This window comes from Lagenorhynchus albirostris, chromosome 5 (assembly GCF_949774975.1).
Source record: "Lagenorhynchus albirostris chromosome 5, mLagAlb1.1, whole genome shotgun sequence".
NCBI classification, from domain to species: Eukaryota; Metazoa; Chordata; class Mammalia; order Artiodactyla; family Delphinidae; genus Lagenorhynchus; species Lagenorhynchus albirostris.
Window position 1 is genome coordinate 42,521,507 of NC_083099.1, and position 19,440 is coordinate 42,540,946.

The 19,440-nt window shown below is 38.2% G+C and overlaps 1 protein-coding gene across 1 annotated transcript; it reads right to left on the reverse strand.

Annotated features, from left to right (window-relative positions):
• Positions 1-256: 256 nt before the first annotated feature.
• SPTSSB (serine palmitoyltransferase small subunit B) lies at positions 257-18,456 on the reverse strand. Its single transcript, XM_060149208.1, has 2 exons — positions 18,428-18,456; positions 257-932 (listed from the first exon to the last, which is right to left on the reverse strand). The coding sequence occupies exon 2, from the start codon at positions 898-900 to the stop codon at positions 670-672; it is 231 nt and encodes a 76-aa protein (XP_060005191.1). The 5' UTR covers positions 901-932; positions 18,428-18,456; the 3' UTR covers positions 257-669.
• Between the last annotated feature and the right edge of the window lie 984 nt (positions 18,457-19,440).

Consider the following 19,440-nt stretch of genomic DNA (forward strand, 5'->3'; position numbering starts at 1 on the left):
TATTATAATACTTACTGGGTCATCTAAAATCAACATTGTTGATTTTAAACTGTTATAAAGCCATACTTTTAGAGACATTTGAAACAATTCATGAACCATGTCTGAAAGGAGATAACTACCTTCAACCTATTCTTTTGTGCTTGAAGTAAAAGAATTTTAGGTATCAGCAGGTTACTAGAAAATAAGACTTTAGGGGGTCTATATAATTTATTCAGATCTTTTTGTATATTGTAAACAAGGATAGGATACTTTTGACAGTAGTGTATGAACAATTTTTTAAAAAATATATCCTTATCCTTCACTATAGAATAGGTATCAAGAGAGCATTTTAAATATGATTCTGATAGGTCTCTTATGAGCCTACTTCCCAGAAAAAGTTGATATGAAATTTCCCAATTAAAAACAAAATCTAAAGTCATAGATTTAAGCTGAGAGAATATGGTATGTGAGGTAAGGTCATTGTGTTATCTATGGTCTGATGCACAATGTAGCACGTACAAAAGAACCTAAAGAGACATCTATCTCAAATTTCAGGCAGGATATAAGAGTGCATAGAGAGGAGAGAGCTTTTCAGGTGAGACAGTGAAAGAAGCTACAGTATTCACCTAAATTAATACATTGTAAGCAACGTACACATATGTAATGCCAGTTCACAGTTTACAAACAAGATCAATTAGAAATTGTACTGTGATAGCCACACATTTTGGAGAAAAATTCCCAAGCCAGGCGAATGTGGATTGGGATAAAAACATAGGCGGTGTATACCACCATAGCAAAAATGGTTAGTAAGATGGTATTGAACATGGATCGCTCCCAGGGCTCCAAGACAGCACAGCAGCTAATGATTTGGTATTGATAGTAGAGCCAGGAGAAATAGTCCTTCACACGTTTGAAATCCATGGCTGGTTCCTTCAAGCTGCAGAAAGTCTGTCCTGTTAAAAAAGGTAACAGATTAGAAGAAAAAAAAAATAAGGCACTAAACACTGAATCTTCTGATATTTTCATGATCTCAGCATGTCAAAAATTTTCAAAGAATGTTAATGATCATTGAGTGAATTACTAATAGGAATATTATATGGAAATAATAACAACATATTAATCATAGGAATTAATAATATTGCCATTACTACTAATAATTACTACTAGAATGAATAGCAATAATATTATTAACAGTGACATTTAAAAATAATTGCTAGTAATAACTCTAGTGATAATAATATCTACAGTTGAGTCTAACCATTTTCTTTAGCCCTGTACATTTAGAGATAAATGTGAGTTTTCTATTTCCTACAGCATATATTCTGGTAGAAGATTAAAGAATAGTGTGCAGAAAAGAGTTAATATAGCAAACCTGAGGCTGCTATTTTTAGAAGGGTCCTTGGCTGGCATCTGGGAACTTGGCTTTTGGAGTGTTCTTTCTGTTCCCTAATGGATAAGGATGATTCACTATGCCTAGACAGTGCAAACACTGTAATTTATGGTGAATACCTGCTTTATTCTGGGAGTCTGGAATTTTTGTAATTGCCAGGCAAAGAGTGTCCATGTGAACAGCCCCAATAAAAACCTTGGTGCTGAGTCTCTAATGGGCTTTCCTGAGCAGAAACATTGACATGTATCACTGCACTTTTTGCTGGTAAAGAAAGAAGCACACTTGGTGTGTCCACTCATGGGAGGAAGAGAACTTCTGAAGCCTGTAAATGGATTTCTTCAGACTCCAACCATGTCTGTCTTCCTGACTGATCCTGTTGTATATCTTTTTGCTATAATAAACCTTAGCTGTGAGTGCAAATATATGTTGAGTCCTATGAGTCTTTCTAGTGAGGCACTGGACATATAGATGGTCTTGGGACCTCTGAAACAAAGGTGAAGCCCAAAGTGTACCTTTGGGTGGTCATTTGGTTTTTGGGTAGAGAACTTATGAAAACCACATAAAAATGTTTTGTTGGCCCTCAGATAGGATCACAGTTAAAACTATGTGGAAAACCTCTTAGAAGGAAGGGCATCTATCATTTCTTTTTTTTTTTTGATATACCAATTTTTTTTTTTTTTTTTTTTTTTTGCGGTACGCGGGCCTCTCACTGCTGTGGCCTCTCCTGCTGCGGAGCACAGGCTCCGGACGCGCAGGCTCAGCGGCCAACGCTCACGGGCCCAGCCGCTTCACGGCATGTGGGAACCCCCCGGACCGGGGCACGAACCCATGTCCCCTGCATCGGCAGGCGGACTCAACCACTGCACCACCAGGGAAGCCCGATATACCAATTTTTATTTATTCATTCATTTCTTAAAGATTCTTGGGAAGATTTTGCAGACAGAGACATGGTGGGTGTCCTTGGGGAGACAAGCTGACCTGTACCTGTTGTGCTTACTCCTAGGAGTATCATGGTGCTACATCATCTAAGTCCACCTTGATAACTTTTATTATTCAAATCACAGTTAAATAGTTTTGAAGATCATTCCTGTGTTCTGACCTGAATGTATCTCTCTTTTATTTGATTCTCTTTTGAGTAAAAGCAAGATGTTTTTGCTCCATAAGACCGTGGACTCAGGCTATGGGGAGACTCTCATGATCCTAATGCCTGGCACAGAGACTGTCATCAGTAAATACTTGCTGAACAAATGAGTAAATGAATGAATGACAAGTAACCAACTTAAAAAAATAATTATAGATGACTCACAGTCCCGACCTAAGTGGGATACGGTAGGCTATTGCTGACTTTCAATAACTTGGCTTTGATAGTAAGGAACCCTTTCTGACAAGGAAAATTTCCACAGAAACTTAAAGTGGGAAAGTCTCTGTGTTTCCAGGTCATGCTTATTTGTAATAATGGCCAGAGTAATCCAAATAAGTAGATAATACCTTTACTTAGTCTCCTAGAAGCCAGAGTGGAGACGAAGTAATTGGATTTCAATGGTTTGTCCTGGCAGGTGGACTTCAGTGAGAAGTTACTTCCAATGTTCTTTTTCACTCCTAACTCTGGTTGCAGAGAAAGAGCAAAGGTCAAAGGTTTAAAAGAAAATGAGTGACAGAAGAAGTAATAATTTCAGTGAACAATATTATCCAAGCAACCAAGACTTTCCACTGATAGGCTGAAAGAGAGAAATTAGGAGGTATCCCTATTTGAGCTTTTAGGCTGTCCCATGAGACAACTGTATATTTCAAACTAAATTTAATTTTTAAAAATCTTATTGATGGATACCCACACTTGCTCCTCTTCATTACCTAGACAGAGTTTGGGGTGGCGCCAGGTAACTGATCAGGAGTGTGAGAGTCCATTCACCAGGTATGAAGTTCCAGACTGTGCTGGGTGAAGGTGGGAGAATGATGGCTCAGACAGGCCCAGACCCACCTCTTAGAAAGCTTAGTCCAGTTGGGAAGACAGGTAGCAATCAAATAATGTATACAAATATATAATTATCTACTGTATTATGCCCTAAAGGGCAAGAGCAATGTATAAGGGGCTGTGGGAAACCTAATCCAGTCTGAGTATGTCTCTGGGGAAGAGATATTTGAGATAAAATCCAGGAGATGATTGTGAATCTAACAGATAAAATGAGTAGTCAGATGGGGAGAATGGACAAGACATAGGGATCAACTTGTGTTTGTGCAAAGGTTAGGGGTGGGAAGGAGCTTGATAGGTGGTCAAGGGAATGACCAGAGTGAGGCCAAGTGCCGTAGGGCCTTAGCTGAGTGGGCAAAGTATTTTGTCTTGATCCTATGAGTGAGGGGGCTCCAAAGGTTTTTAACAGGGGAATGCTGTGGTGGGTTTGAGAGGATGAGCCTTTAAGATCATATGGACATGTTGCCTTCCCTGCATTCTAAAGCCAAACTGAAATGATTTTGAATACCAATCATTTCAGTAAATCTATGCCTCTGCTGTCTCATGGGCGTTACTCATTCAGAATCAACCATATACTGAAAATCTGCTTAAAATATTCTTAATATTCTTTTTATTTTTATAAATGAGATAAATTACTCATTTAGAAACATCATTGACTTCTTCTCTCTATATTTTAGCTTTAAAAAATTTATTAATTAACTGCCTGCCTATTGCTTTCTCTTCAAAAATTAAATTTCTTGCTTGAGCAGCCCCAGTGGGTACCTTGACTGCATCCTTGTGAGGGACCCTGAGCCAGAGGCCCTAAGCTAAGTTGTGCCCAGATTTCTGAGCCGTAGAAACCGTGAGGTGGTCAGTGTTCATTGTGTTAAACTGTACAAGTCAGTCAGTCAGTCAAGGAGATGACAGTTCTAAAGCAGACCAACATGCATTACACCAGAGCTGGATACCTGGTAAGAACTTGGTCACATATTGCTAACAATTTAAAGAATTAAGATTAAAAATTTTCTTCTTGCCCATTTCTGCAGTACGCTGGATCATTTCCCAGCCCTCTCAGTAGTCAGCTCTGACATGTAAAAAGTACTTTATTGTCACATCTCACTTCAGTCTCAAGTAAAAGAGTCAATAAAAAGCATTGATATCCCCCTTTTCTTTGATTCTTTTCCCCCTTATTAATGAAAAGCAATTTTAAAGATTATCTATTCATTGTTTCTCATGAAAAGGTGAGAAGAGAGTTGGTTATTGTTGGTAAATCATCTGCTACAACCTATTGTTAGAATATGCACTATATTGAGGTTCTGGATTTGCTTCAGTAATATGTTTTACTTCATTTTGAGTCCATTTTTAAGTCTCCTGTGGCAGGGGTCCCCAAGCCCTGGGCCGTGGGCCACTACCGGTCTGTGGCCTTTTAGGAACCAGGCCGCACAGCAGGAGGTGAGCAGCAGGCAAGCGAGTGAAGCTTCATCTGCAGCTTCCCATTGCTCCCCACTGCTCTCCACCCCTCCCCAATGTCACACTACTGCCTGAACCATCCCCACCCCACCCCCACCCCCAGGAAAAATTGTCTTCCATGAAACCGGTCCCTGGTGCCACAAAGGTTGGGGACTGCTGTCCTATGGGACAACATGGAAGATTTAAGACAACCACTTTAGACAATTTAAGATGAGTAATGTGGGAAGGAGAATTCATTCATTCATTAAATAAGGGTATTTTGAGTACTACTATGTGGTTTTCTCTTAGTAGTAACAGCCTCAGAAGGAATCTGTTCCAAAATGGCATTGCAGACAGGAGATGCTCTTCTAGGCAGCAGCAAACTGGACCATGTAACAAACATGCAATGACGAGGGGCCAGGAATTAGCACCAAATAGGGGGAAAGAGCATGGAAAAATGCTAAGGAGGAAGCTAGGAAAAGAGGCTGAATTTGAGAAATAAGATGACAAAAATGGCATGAAATTAATTATTCACAGGTAACCTAGAGCTAGATGACAGCAAACATCTTAATGTCTTAATCTTTCACAATCAAATGTGAAATTAACTTGCCCTTAAAGACCTGATGGCATACGGTAAAGCTAAACAAGAGACTTAAAATGCTTACTTTATTCAAGCACACCACACTTCTCCTTGTTTTTAATTATATGTTTTTTAAAAGGTGATTTCCTGTATACAGAAAAGAGGGAGGAAGTAGTTTGTTTCTTCTCCTTCTCCTCCTCCTCCTTCTTTTAATTTTTTCTCTAAACTTGGTGATTTTTAAAACCCTCTTAAATCTTTAATGAGGTTGTGCATTCAAAGTTGACACTGCCTAAGCACATTGTGGTATGTCTTCAGTGGTACAGTGGCCTGGATGGGTTTGACTCTTAACAGCTGAAGCTGTGTGGTGATGCCTTCAGGTGACTGGGGAGGGTTGTGAGCCCCTGTGGGACACAAAGCGGGTGAAGCTCTCTGTAAAAAGTGGGGGTGAGGCAAGGGCCAGCACTGTTACCTGGAGGGATGGATACTGAGGCCTGAGGAAAGGCTTTTTCTGGGTCATTGTTTGTTTGCTTGTTTGTTTTTTAATGTTCCTTTTTTTCTATTGATGTATAGTTAACTTACAATGTTGTGTTAGTTTCAGGTGTACAGCACGATGATTCAAGTTATATGTGTGTGTGTGTGTATTCTTTTATAGATTCTTTTCTCTTATAGGTTATTACAAAATATTGAAAATATTGAATACTGTACTATACAGTAGGTCCTTGTTGGGTATCCATTTTACATATATAGTAGTGTGTATATGTTAATCCCAACCTCCTAATTTATCCCTCCCCACCCCCTTTCCCCTTTGGTAACCATAAGTGTGGTGTATATATATATATATATATATATATATATATATATATACCACAACCAAACTATATATACAATGGAATGTTACTCAGCCATAAAAAAGAATGAAATAATGCCATTTGCAGCAACATGGATGGACCTAGAGATCATCATACTAAGTGAAGTAAGTCAGACAGACAAATATCATATGTCACTTATGTGGAATCTAACAAAAGGATACAAATGAACTTATTTGCAAAACAGAAATAGACCCACAGACATGGGCCATTGTTTTAAAAACAGGATAACATCTCCTTCTTCAGGAGGATCCATGTAGTACCACATTCTAAGATGCTTAATGGACTTGATTTATCAGGGTTTCTCTTGTAATAACAACAGAAACAATTTGTGTTTTCGTAGTACCACATTCTAAGATGCTTAATGGACTTGATTTATCAGGGTTTCTCTTGTAATAACAACAGAAACAATTTGTGTTTTCATAGGATTATCTGTAGCTTAGAAAGTGCTTTTTATTGCATTTTCATAATGGGTTTGGGACTAAGGACAGGCATTGGTTCAAGTTCTGACTTCTCCACTTGCTGAGTATGTGACCTTGGCCCAGTTACTTAAGTGTTCTGGGCCTCAAGTTCCTCATCTGTAAATGGAAATAATAATCCTTTATGTTTAAGGCTGCTGTGAGGATTAGCAAAAATGCAAGCAAAGCATCAATTAAAGGGATTTGTATATGGAGGAAATACATAGATAGGAAGATGAAATCTAACTGGTGAAAGGCTTTCCCTCTCCCCCACTTCCTTTTATTTATTAAAAATAATTATTACCATGCTGGTAATCGCACCAGGAACTGGAGATACCATGGTGACTGAGACAGTCATGGCCATTGCCCCCAAGGATTATCATTCAGCTGGATATATTCCACGAATATATATTTTAGACAATATTTACCACATGTATTAGGTAGCTAAAGTGGAATCCTAGAATATTAGCAGCTGGATGGACCGTAGAATCCCTTAGACCCAATCACTCATTTTAAAGAAAAGTAACAAGACTATGAGGCTAACATTAAATTGATATTAAATTGGTTGACATCAAATTGGTTTGTCAAACTGAATTAAAGTGACTGGACTATTCCAGGTGGTGAATACCCTGTGTTTCGTGAATTGACATTGGATGAAAGAAGCAAAAATTCCAATGGAGGTTTTCTGTGGTCTTCAAAGTTGATCAAGGACATTGAAATCAAGTGTGTAGGTATCTGGAAGACTTCAGCCTCACCCTCTCTCAGTTTCCCCAGGCTCTACTCTTCTCTTACTCAAGACTCTTTCCTGAAATCCCACTGTTCAGCTTCTCCTCTAGTAAAATGAAGGTCTGGCAAAGTCTTCATTTATTGCAAGTATTACTGGGAACTGGCAAAGCCTAAGGTTCTTGTTAGTAGTGTACAACTTAGCATGGATAAAAGACCCGAATAAGAGTTTTGCCAGGTTGGGGGAGAAACGGGGGAAGGAAGAGATTATTAGAGAAGGATTATGAGAGTCTTGGGAACCAGAAAGAGAGAGAGTGATTTCTAAAGGGAACCCAGTGAATGAATGGGGGACACTGATCGTAGAAAACAGTGAGGACTTGGAATTCCCCTAAGAAGTTATCTCATAATTGATTGGAGAGTAAGTGGCTATTTTTTATTTCTGAATGTCACTGAATGTATTTTTCTCTCACTAGATTTGTGTACAGTGGGGAAAAGTAAAGTTTAATCTCCTCTCTCACAATGAGAAGGTGAATTCCGGGGACTTGTGATCCACATTACTCAGGGGCAAGCCTTTCTTCTGGCCTGAACAGAGAAGAAGGTTAGAATAAATAGAGCAATAAAAAAACCCACATGCTCTCATGAACCCATGTATATGAGTCATGAAATGAGAACGCTGTAAAAGGGAACGTGCGGGGCGGTGGCGAAAGTAGAGACTGGGCTTGCTCAGGAGGCTTTTTGGTTTTGGTTCTCTCCATGGGAACAGGAGTGGTAAAAGGTTAGGCAACCACAATGAAAGATGAGTAGCAGAGGATTTGTTAGGGTGGCGCTTTCCTTGGAAATACTGCAAACGACTTCATCCTGCAGCCCTCCTCTGCCTAAAGAAAGTACTCCAAATTATTGGATTTTCTAAGGAAGGGATTTCCCTTTCTAAACATTAGCTATAAATGAACCTTCCCTCCGGAGGAGGGGAAAAAGACTTAACACATTTTGGTTTAAATTTTCTTCTAAAATGTCAGAATCCGGGGCTGAAGAGAAAAGTCAGAAGGATTTGCAACTGAATTTGGGTTAACTCCTTCTCAACTTATTTTGGAATTCTACGTCAATCACCCAGCTTTTTTTGTGCTTCATATTTGGAACTTGAAAACCTGAGAAGGGGAAAAAGTATCCTGCCTGCTGCTGCAGAGAGAGATGCTGTATCTAAAAAGAGACTGTGTCTGTACTAGGAAGTAGCTTTCTTTGGAAAGAACTCAATAGATTTACTCAAGTTCAAGGCTTCCTTTAATTAAGGAATTCATTTAAAGAAGGAGCAGAGTGATGTCCTTCCAAAGAGTACAGTGTGAAAAAGGGTGATAAAAACGAGTAAATTTACAATGGAGGAGACTGATAAGCGCTACCTCAGCCAGCTGATCAGGGCCACCGTCAACAGTGATAACTCATGTTGGTAGTATGTATCCATGATATGATGGCATGAAAATGGTACTTTACTTCTTTGTTCTTCCTCCCCCAAACCCACAACCTCAGTCTAATAATGAGAAAAAACATCAGACAAATTTTAACAGAAGAGCATCTTAAAAAATACCTGACCTTAAATTCTCCTAGTACCTAAAACTCTCAAGATCATCAGAAACAAGCAAAGTATGAAAGATTGTCACAGCCCAAAGGAGCCTAAGGAAACATGACCATTAAATATAATGTGTAATGGATGGAATCCTGAAACAGAAAAAGGATTTTAGGTAAAAACTAAGTAAATTTGAGTAATGTATTGGCTTTAATAATAGCATACCAACGTCGGCTCATTAACTGTAAGATGTGTCATACTAATGTAAGATGTTAATAGCAGAAACTGGGTGCAGGGTATATGGTAATTTGCTGTATTATCACCTCAATTTTTTCATAAGTCTAAAAATGTTCTAAACAATAAAGTCTATTAAAGTTTTTTGAAGGCAAAAAAATAATTAGGAAAGTCTTGAAAGGTCCAGAGTTACCCTTATTCCAAACTCCAATGAACTTTGCTTATGCTGTTCTGCCTTTCTGCAAAACTCTTCCTCATAACTTTGAACATAATTAAATAATAGTCTTCCATAAAGGACTGGCTTTCAAATATTTTCAAACACACCAGAGATGAAAAGTACATTTTACTTTTGATCCAGGGTACATACACGTACACATACACATACATATACCCATATAACTGAAATAAACATCTCTCAAAATAATACTCTGCACGTTGATATCTTATTTCTTATTCCATTCAGTTTCATTCTGCTGTGTTCTATGTTACTGTCTTCATTCATTACAAAATACCAATCGTGAGCTACCATATCGATTTCTTAACCCACCAATTGCAACCTACAGTTGGAAAAACCCTCCTTTAAGGCTTATCTCAACTGCTAGCTTCTCCAAGATGTCTCTGCATTGTCCAGTTTGGCAGACACTAGTCACATGTGGCAATTTAAATTTTTTGTGCTCATTAGCCACATGTGGCTTGTGGCTACCATATTGGACAGCACAGATATAGAATATTTCCATAACTGCAGAAAATTTTATTGGGCAGTGCTGTGGACTCTCTCCATCTCTCACTTGGACTAATGAAATAGCCTACCAACTTGTCTCCTTTTCACCTTACAATCTTCCATGCTGCTGTTGCAATTAACTTTCTAAAATTATAGATTTATTTTTCTGCTTGAAATACTTCAGTGGCTCTCCATTTCCTATGAAATGAAACATTCATGTAAGGCCTTTCACAGTTTGATCCCTCCACCTCTCCTGCATCATCTCTGAACTCTCCTGCTAAATGCCATTCACTCTTAAGCTTCCATGTTTTAGTTCATCCTCTTTTCTTTTCTAGAAATATTTTTGTGCCCCTCTTCTTTTAGATAAAATCCTATTTATTTTCAAGACGTAGCTTCTATGTTCTCTCTTCTATGAAACATTCTCAGGTCAGGAAGACCACCCTTCCAAGGAATGTATATTGCTTTCTTTTATGGGTTACCATTGTAGCTTTTATACTGTATTATAATTAGCCATGTACAGTGTTTCCCCATTAGACTATGAGGTCTTTGAATACTGGGAATATGCCATGGTCATCTCTATATCCCCAGTGCCTGGAATGTGGGATACTTATACACTGGCTGGTGGGCTGGTTGGCTGACTGAATTGTAAGGCTGTAGAAGGTCGGGACCACACTTGTACTTATTTAATATTCCCATAGCACAATGTGGGGTACATAAAAGGTACTTATGAATTCTCATTGTCTGCTTTCAGGCAATAAGTTTTAGACAGATTGTTTTCTAAGTACTGTCAAATTCAGTACAATCTGTTTTTTTGTAGGATGAAAGGGAGCTGGTACTGATAGGACAAATACTTTTAAAGTTTCCAATACTGTTGAAAGTTCATGGACTCTGTGGGGGAATTAAAAAGCACTTCTATAGTGGTTTTAAATCCCATTAAAATGGCTTTTTACAAGGGCTTACTCTAGGTGAGTAAAAATTTAAGATTGGTAGAAAAGTGGTTCTAATGGAAAAAAATCCCAGAATGAGAACATCTGGAGACCTGAATTCTATTACAGCTTTTTTTCCTCTTCATCTTTTCTTCTCTTCATCTTTTTTATCTTTATTTCTCTTCATTCATTCATTCATTTTACTTTGTGTCCTTGGGCAAGTTCCAAAGTCTTTCTGGGTCACAGCTTCTCTGTGTAAAATGAAGATAATTGATAATTGCTTCTAAGTCTGTCTCAGTGATATGGTAATGAATGTGGGGATAGTTTGTGAGCTCTTTAGAAATATTTGTAAGAGTCATAATGATAGTAACAGTAGTGTTTGTTGTTGTTCCTTGTGGATTGGTACAACTTTAAACTACTTGCAAGATTTTATTATAGAGTCAAAGGGTCTTCATAGAATATTCTATGACAGTTACCTCAACAATGGAGTGCTTTGGATATTTTACAGGGAAAAAAAACCCCTCAGCCCTTATTTGTTTGCTGAATGAACTTCCTGGTACATTGAGTAATAATAACAAAACAACACATGTATATAACCATTAACACAAGCCACTATTTGAAAGACATTGCAATCTTTACACAAATCTTTACATGTGTGTTGGGCAGGGCCACCACATTCCATTGTGTGGGCTGTGCACTGCACAAACTTGTGTCATGGTTCTTGGAGACCTGATCACAAACTGCTTCTTTATGTAAACACAATTTGATTCACAAAGATACAAATTTGTATGATTAAAGGAAAAACCTCACATTGTGTCTATGTACAAATCAGACACAACAATAGTTTATTGGCTTCCCGGTTTCCAAATGTCTTGCTCTAAGTTTTCTGTGGGTGACTGTAATGTTTTCTGTGTCTCACAGAAGGTTCTATTCTTGCTTAACATTTTCCAGGGAATTTCCTTGTCATCTTAGAATACTCTCCAGTCACCCTTTGGCAAGCAATTCTTCATGCTGATACTGAGGTGAATATTGGAAGTCAGACCAGAAGTGATGGACTTGAAGTCCAAGTCTTTAGAGGGAGCTAAAAGAACCAACTTAAAGGTTTGTGATAAATCAAAGCCAGAGAAGCAAATCAAACAACCATAGGGCAATTAAGGAACTTTCTTTATACATTCATGAATTGCTTGCACAATTTATAGACTCCTCAGAGAGGAGAAAACAAACAATTGTAAGTCAAAGCATGCTTCTGCTTTTAGGCAGCTAAGTTACTCAATGTTTTATAATCTTAGAAGTGAGTTACTGAAATAATGTACTAAGAGGAAAAAGTCTCACCAACAATTTAGTCAAGTTGTTGGTATGGTGTTGGTTTGAGTAATACACAAGAGTAGAGTGTTTTTGTGGAGATCTGAACCAACCTTTTGGCCTCCAATTTCCATTAACACCAACAAAAGCAGAACAAGAGAAAACATGTACTTCTAGTCCAACTATCAGCTGAGGCCGCTGGGCATCACAGTGTACGTTGAGTAACTGTAATTTCAAAGCAGTCCTGGTTGTTTGGCATTTTATGACAGACTCTAGAGGGATTTATGAACGAAGGACTTCTGGCTGGGAAAGGAAACTTGGAATTTGACTTTAACAGAAAATTTCATAATAGTTTAGGAAATACCAAATTCACGTTAGATCAATTTCAATGTTGTGTGGCTATCAAAAAGGAGATACATACAGTGAAATTAAAAATGAGAAGCACATAGGTTAATGCTGAGTAGATGTTATGAATAGGAAGAGAAACTTGTAATAGGAGAGGACATATCTTGTCTTTTTCCTGGTGTCCTGTCATTGACTCATATAGAAACAGGGCAAGGGGAATTCCCTGGTGGTCCAGTGGTTAGGACCCCGTGCTTTCACTGCCAAGGGCACGGGTTTAATCCTTGGTCGGGGAACTAAGATCCTACAAGCCAGGCAGCCCAAAAAAAAAGAAACAGGAAAAGTATCCTTCTTTATTCCTGCCAATTTGGGAGTTGGAGAGTAAGGCTTCCAGGTCAAGATTTTAACTGTAATGTCATTTCCTAGGATGAACCTCTTTATTACTATTTTATTTTTTTTTAAAAAAGAAAGAAAAACCCCATTATCCTAAAGAAAGAGGAAAGAATATAGCTTCTGGGTGGCTTTTTCCTTCTGTAGATATTGTTCCCAAGGGCTGCCAATTTGTTTTTAGAGGTAAAAAGTGAACAGAGTTGTAACACTAACAGTGGACTTAAAGATGTTAATAACCATTTAAATAGGGGGATATATGTATACATTATAGCTGATTCACTTTTTTATACAGCAGAAACTAACACAACATTGTAAAGCAATTATACTCCAATAAAGATTAAAAAAAAAATAGAAATGGAGAGAATAAAAGCAGACCAAAAGAAAAAGTCATTAAATGTATACACATGTTAAAGCGCATTATTCAAGATAGCCAAATGCAACCCAAATGTCCATTGGCAGATGAATGTATAAACAAAATATAGTATATACATGCAATGGAATATTATTTATCTTTTAAAAGTAAGGAAACTCTGACACATGCTACAACATGGATGAACCTTGAGAATGTTATCCCAAGTGAAATAAGCCAGTCCTAAAAAGACAAATGCTGTATGATTTCACTTATCTGAGGTATCTGGAGTAGTCATCTCATAGAAACAAAGTAGAATAGTGGTTACCAGGGGCTGGAGAAAGGGAGAAATTGGGAGTTGTTCATTGGATGTGAAATTTCAGTTTTGCAAGATGAAAACATTCTGGAGACTGGTTGCACAACAATGTGAATATATTTAACACTACTGAGCTGTACACTTAAAAATGGCAAAGATGGTAAAATTTTATGTTATGTGTATTTTACCACAATTTAAGAATTTTAAATGTCAGTGAATAACTCTAAAAATTAAGAAGGACTGAAATTTAAAAATACAATTTAAAAGTAGTCTGAACAATATTTTTTAAAAGTCATTGAGAGAAAAAAAAAAAAGTCATTGAGAGTCTCAGGACTTCCCTGGTGGCTCAGTGGTTAAGAATCTGCCTGCCAATGCAGGGGACACGGGTTCGAGCCCTGGCGCAGGAAGATCCCACATGCCGTGGAGCAACTAAGCCCATGTGCCACAACTATTGAGCCCACGTGCCACAACTACTGAAGCCCACGCATCTAGAGCCCATGCTCTCCACAAGGGAAGTCACTGCAATGAGAAGTCTGCTCACTGCAACGAAGAGTAGCCCCCGCTCGCCGCAGCTAGAGAAAGCCCGCACGCACAGAAACGAAGACCCAACAAAGCCAAAAATAAATAAATAAATTAAAAACAAAAAAAGTCATTGAGAGTCTCAATTTGTAGTGGGGCATTACTAGTCTAGCAAAATTGCTTGGATGTACCATCCAAAACTAAGTAAATGAATAACCCCAAAGGTCTTCAAATAATAATTGTGAGGTTCCAGTTGGGGTTCCCTTCTTCTTGGCTTTCATGACATAAGAGGAAAATTGGAAACTGATGAACTGCAAAGACCTTTCTGAGAGGAGTGTTGACCTGTTTAGGTTGATTCTTGGCATCAGTGAAATTCTCATAATTTCATTCCCTATAGTACTTGTGGGAATTAAAATTCTGTGATATGCTTACCTGTTTTTGACAAGGATGAATAAAGAGCTCATAAGATCCCCAAACCCAGAGTATTTAAAAGGGAGTAAGAGTGGAAAAGTGGCTAAATCGTTCGACTGAAACTACTTTTCTACTGTTATTACAAACCCCTTTCCTGGCAACTATGTGCCACGTACGTCATAACAGTTCTGCCTTTCTCTTTTCTTCCCCAGCTCTTTGCCATCAAAACTACACTTTGGTAAAGGAAATACCTGCTTACTGTCTGTTCCTAAGGACTCAATTTTCTTAGAAGCTAGAAGCCTGAGCACAAAAAAATCAAGATTTTGTCTCATCCCTGCCTATTGTCATTATATTTCATATGTCTTCAGAAATAGAAGACTTTTTTTCCCAAGGAGGAGTTTGAGGGCAAGGAAGGTGAGTTACTGCAATACTGATTTGTCAGTTACTGCAATACTGATTTGTCTCATACCTGCTGAGCACTTGTTCCCAGTGTTCTGCCAAAAGAAATCCGGTTGCATAGGCAGCTGGTCAACCAGGACTCTTCCAATAGTATTTTCTAATACTAATTTTCTAGGTTGTGTTTTTTGCAGTTTTTTTGGATAGCATTGAATAGATTTGCTCATAAAACTTTTTATTGTTTTTGTTTATTTTTCTGTTCTTCTTCCTCCTCCTCTTCCCCCTCTTCTTTCTCCTTCTCATTCTTCTGGCCTGTTCTTTATTTCTTATTACATTGTCTGGAAGGCTTCTGGTGATGAGTTCAATGTTTTTGGTGACCAGCAACACTGAACTTTCATGGGTGTGATTTTTTTGTGACAATAGTAAGACAGCCTGTTGCTTTTTTACTGCCCTCAGCTGACCTGCTTCTGTATCTCAGTTATTACTGCTTTTAGGAAAGTGAGTGGAGAGCTAGCCTGACTCCAAGGGTCATGGAGATAGACACAGCACTGTTGAGGTGTTCTCTCTGCCAACCCCCAGATCAAGGGACATTTCCCTACTGGATTGGTTAGCATTCTAGGTCAGCTAGTTTCTGAGATGGGGCAGAGGGAGGTGAGAAGGGAAAGGCAGGAGTGATAGAGCTATGTCAAGACATGTCATTGCTTTTAGACAGTTAAATTAATTAGATTTTGCAATCTTGTACTTAGAAATGAGTTACTTAAGTGAGATAACAAAAGAAAAAAGTCTCAATGACAATTTAGCCTAGTGGATTTCTCATTCTCCTGGTCAGAATGGCATTGACATATTACGCTGGCTTCATTCTCTTTCACCTGCTCCCAGGTACATGGGTACCTGCATGCTTCTAGTGAAAAGTGGAAAAGGGCTGAGCTCCAAGATTATTCTTTTAAATGAGTAACAATTGTTCATTTCCTAAGAACTTTGTTGATTCTCAAGTAAATGTGGAGATGGCTAATGGCAACTGGGCATATTAAGAAAAATATTTTCAACCAATAGATTTGGAACCAATTTAACTATACACTCAAACTGGGTGAGATGAAATGTTCTTTTCCCTCTTTGAATAAATGTGGGTTTGTTTGTCAAGAATACCAGAGGGGGCTTCCCTGGTGGTGCAGTGGTTGAGAGTCCGCCTGCCGATGCAGGGGACATGGGTTCGTGCCCCGGTCCGGGAAGATCCCACATGCCGTGGAGCGCCTGGGCCCGTGAGCCATGGCCGCTGAGCCTGCGTGTCCGGAGCCTGTGCTCCGCAACGGGAGAGGCCACAACAGTGAGAGGCCCGCGTACCACAAAAAAAAAAAAAAAAAAAAAAGAATACCAGAGGAAATCTGCCAAGATAGAAAAATATTTGGATTAAGATATTGTAGTAGGTTGAATGGTGGCCCTCCAAAAGATATGTCTACATCCTGGAACCTGTGAATGTAACTTTATTTGGAAAAAGTGTCTTTGTGGAAGTAATTAAGTTACAGATCTCTGCAAAAGCTCATCCTGGATTACCCAGGTCAGTCCTAAATCCAATGACAAGTGTTCTCAGAAGAGAAGGAGAGAGATTGGAGTTATGTAGCCATAAGCCAAGAAGCCATCAGAAGCTGAAAGAAGGAAAGGAGAATTTTCCCCTAGAGTCTTTAGAGGGATTGCAGCCCTGCTGATATCTTGATTTCAGACTTCTAGCCTCCAAAACTATCAGAGAATAATTTTCTCTTGTTTTAAGCCACCAACATTGTGGTACATTGTTACAACAGCCCTAGGAAATGAATTCAGATCTCTTCCTTAAAACCACTAGAATTGTATAATGTGGAGTTCTCTTCAGGGGACAGAAACAGCATTTATTAAGTACCACTGTGGCAGGCACTGGCTAAATGCTTAACTTAAATGATTCCAACTTTAAAGATGAAGAAACTGAGGCCCAGAGTCTCACGGTGACCACATGGGGAGCTGGGTGAGAAGCCTCCCGAGAGGCAGTGTGGTGAGTAGTTACGAGCTCTGGCTCTGGGTCCTGTCTGTGTTTGACCCTGGCTAAGTTGCTCAACCTCTCTGACTCAATTTCCTCTACTGGAAAAAAAGGAATGATAATAGAACTTCATTCATACAATTTCTGGGAAGATTAAAAGATGTAAAGTATAAAGAATAAAACATAGGAAGAAGGCCTAAGTGAATGTTAACTGTTATGATCATTACACACTATACTAATGTAATATTGCTAAGCCTATGAATACCAGACAAAGAATAGAAGAGAATGAGATCATTTTTAAGGCAGAATGTGTCAACTTTATCAGTTGTTAAGATCGAAGCCACTTTAAGAGAGATTGTTCTTCAGAATGTTTACTCAGTTCTGGTGTGGCTATCACAGAGTAGATAAAAAAGTATATTGCCTCATTTCAAAGATGAGGAAACTGAGACTCATTACGTTTTTGTACTTCACTACTGTCAGAAGCCAAGGGGGAAACAACACTGAGACCCAGTCTTGGGATTCTCTCACTCCAAAGTGCTCTTTCTATCATGCAAATGACTTTATAAATGCTTTACAAATGCTAAGTGTCCAACAAGTATTTTTTGAATTAGAAAAATCAAGCCTCATTATCAGTAACTTTAAATAATAGTGGAGCTTCCCAAACTATTCTGAACTGAAGAAATAGTTGCCAACTGTTTCAAAACCATAAATCTCTTAAAATATTGCAGCAAAAGAGAAGGATTAAGAAACAGAAGATAAATCTGTTTCTTTTTGTCCACACCCTCTACCTTTTCTTTTTTCCCCATTTACTATAGATTTAATAAAAGTGGATAGGTGGCTAGTGGTAGTCTAGGTTTTTTCCACTCTATTTCCTTTTCTTTCTTTCTTAAAAATAAAATAAGCAGAAAGAAAGTGAATGTCCCATATGAACACTGACCAGGCTTACTTTCATTAACGTTTTTTAAGAAAATGTTTTCAGTGTATCATATTCCTCTCTTCATTTGTCCCATCTGGTTAGCTAAGTACTTTTTGAAACATTTACTCCTTTCTTGTATCAGAGGTCTTCCAGGATAAGATACTGCTCCATTTAAATAAAAAATGAAGGATGCCGAAACAGAAGCAGTTTTAACCAGCAAACCCATAAATAAGACAGTAGTTAGTGCTATGTAATCCTGACACTGGCACTTGTACTGAAATTGGCCAGAGGTTCTTAACCAGGAGACCAAGAACTTGGTTGGGGGGCTGGGTTGTGGAATCTGTGAACCCCTTGAAATGTTTGCGAATTTTGCATAAACATTTTTTGGTATACACTTCAAAGGAGCCTGTATGTAATGTCTGTAAGCTAAGAACCACTGTTTCAAGGCCTCATTACTAAAGCTAATTGCCACATTTCACTCCTTTATATCATCTTAAATGTCATTATAATATCAAGTATATAATAAATGTTTCTTGGTTGCTTAAGCGAGAACCAGAAGCTTCATCTTGTTAAAGATGTCATCTTATAGGCAAAAGGGGCAGATTTCTAAAAGTGAGACTCTATGATATAATCAATCAGAAGAATCTACCTGCCTAGAAGGGTCCAGGTCTGGGTTCTTGTCCTTGCTTTCCTGAGGAATGATTCTGTGTGTGTTACTTCTCCTCTCTGGGTCGCAGCTTCTTCATCTGTGAAATTAATATTTGAATTAAATAAACCCAGATGCCTTCAAACTTTAAAACAATTCTATTCTGTGTAAAAGATTATTAAACCTCTTAGAGAGATGATCTCCCACAAAATTTTAGAAGGTATTATAAAAACAAAGCATCACAAACTAGCCTTATTTTAAAATTTATTTTTAGAGAAGTTTAGTTTGAGGACATGCCATCGGCTAGTGATTTCCCAATGTACTCTGAGGGCTATAAGGTGCCACATTACCGTCTGTGGCAGGGTTGAGGAGAGGCCCCAGATGGGACAAAGAGACAGAAGCTAAGAGGCTCATATCTCACATCTCACTTCTATCAGAGTAGCCTGCTTTTAATCTGCTTTATACACTAGGTTTCTGGGTGAGATTTTGTTTGTAGAAAGTGTTTCATAATTTTAATTTTCATAATTTTAATTATTTAAAATAAATTTTAATTATTATTAAAATTTAATTGTTGATATCTATGTGGGGGAAAAAAAAGGAAAAAGAGATTAGGTTAATCACTGTATTTATACATCCATCTTTGAAAAGGCACTGGAAACAGTCAGAAGCCCTAAGCCTTGTTTCCTATTTTGTCATTTATTAGCTGTGTCACATCAGGCATGTTAGATAGTCTTTCTGAATCTTTGTTCTCAAATATAGAATGATGATAATATCTTTTCCACAGGATAATTGTAAGAATTAAATGAAATAATATTTGTGAAAGTGTTTTGTAAATGGGGAAGCATTATAAAGATGGTGAGTGGGTCTTTAGTGGTGAGCTCCAGGGCTCTGCATTTTGTCCTGACCATTGTAGCATCTTTTTCCATCTGAATTATGTCATAGAAAGTAAGGGTGATCAAATTTGCAGATGAACCAAAGTTATGGGGTGGAGTTCTAAAAGACTTAGCAGATTACAG

Excerpts from the sequence above, each read along its gene's own strand:
- SPTSSB (XM_060149208.1), bottom strand. The coding sequence starts at position 900 with ATGGATTTCAAACGTGTGAAGGACTATTTCTCCTGGCTCTACTATCAA.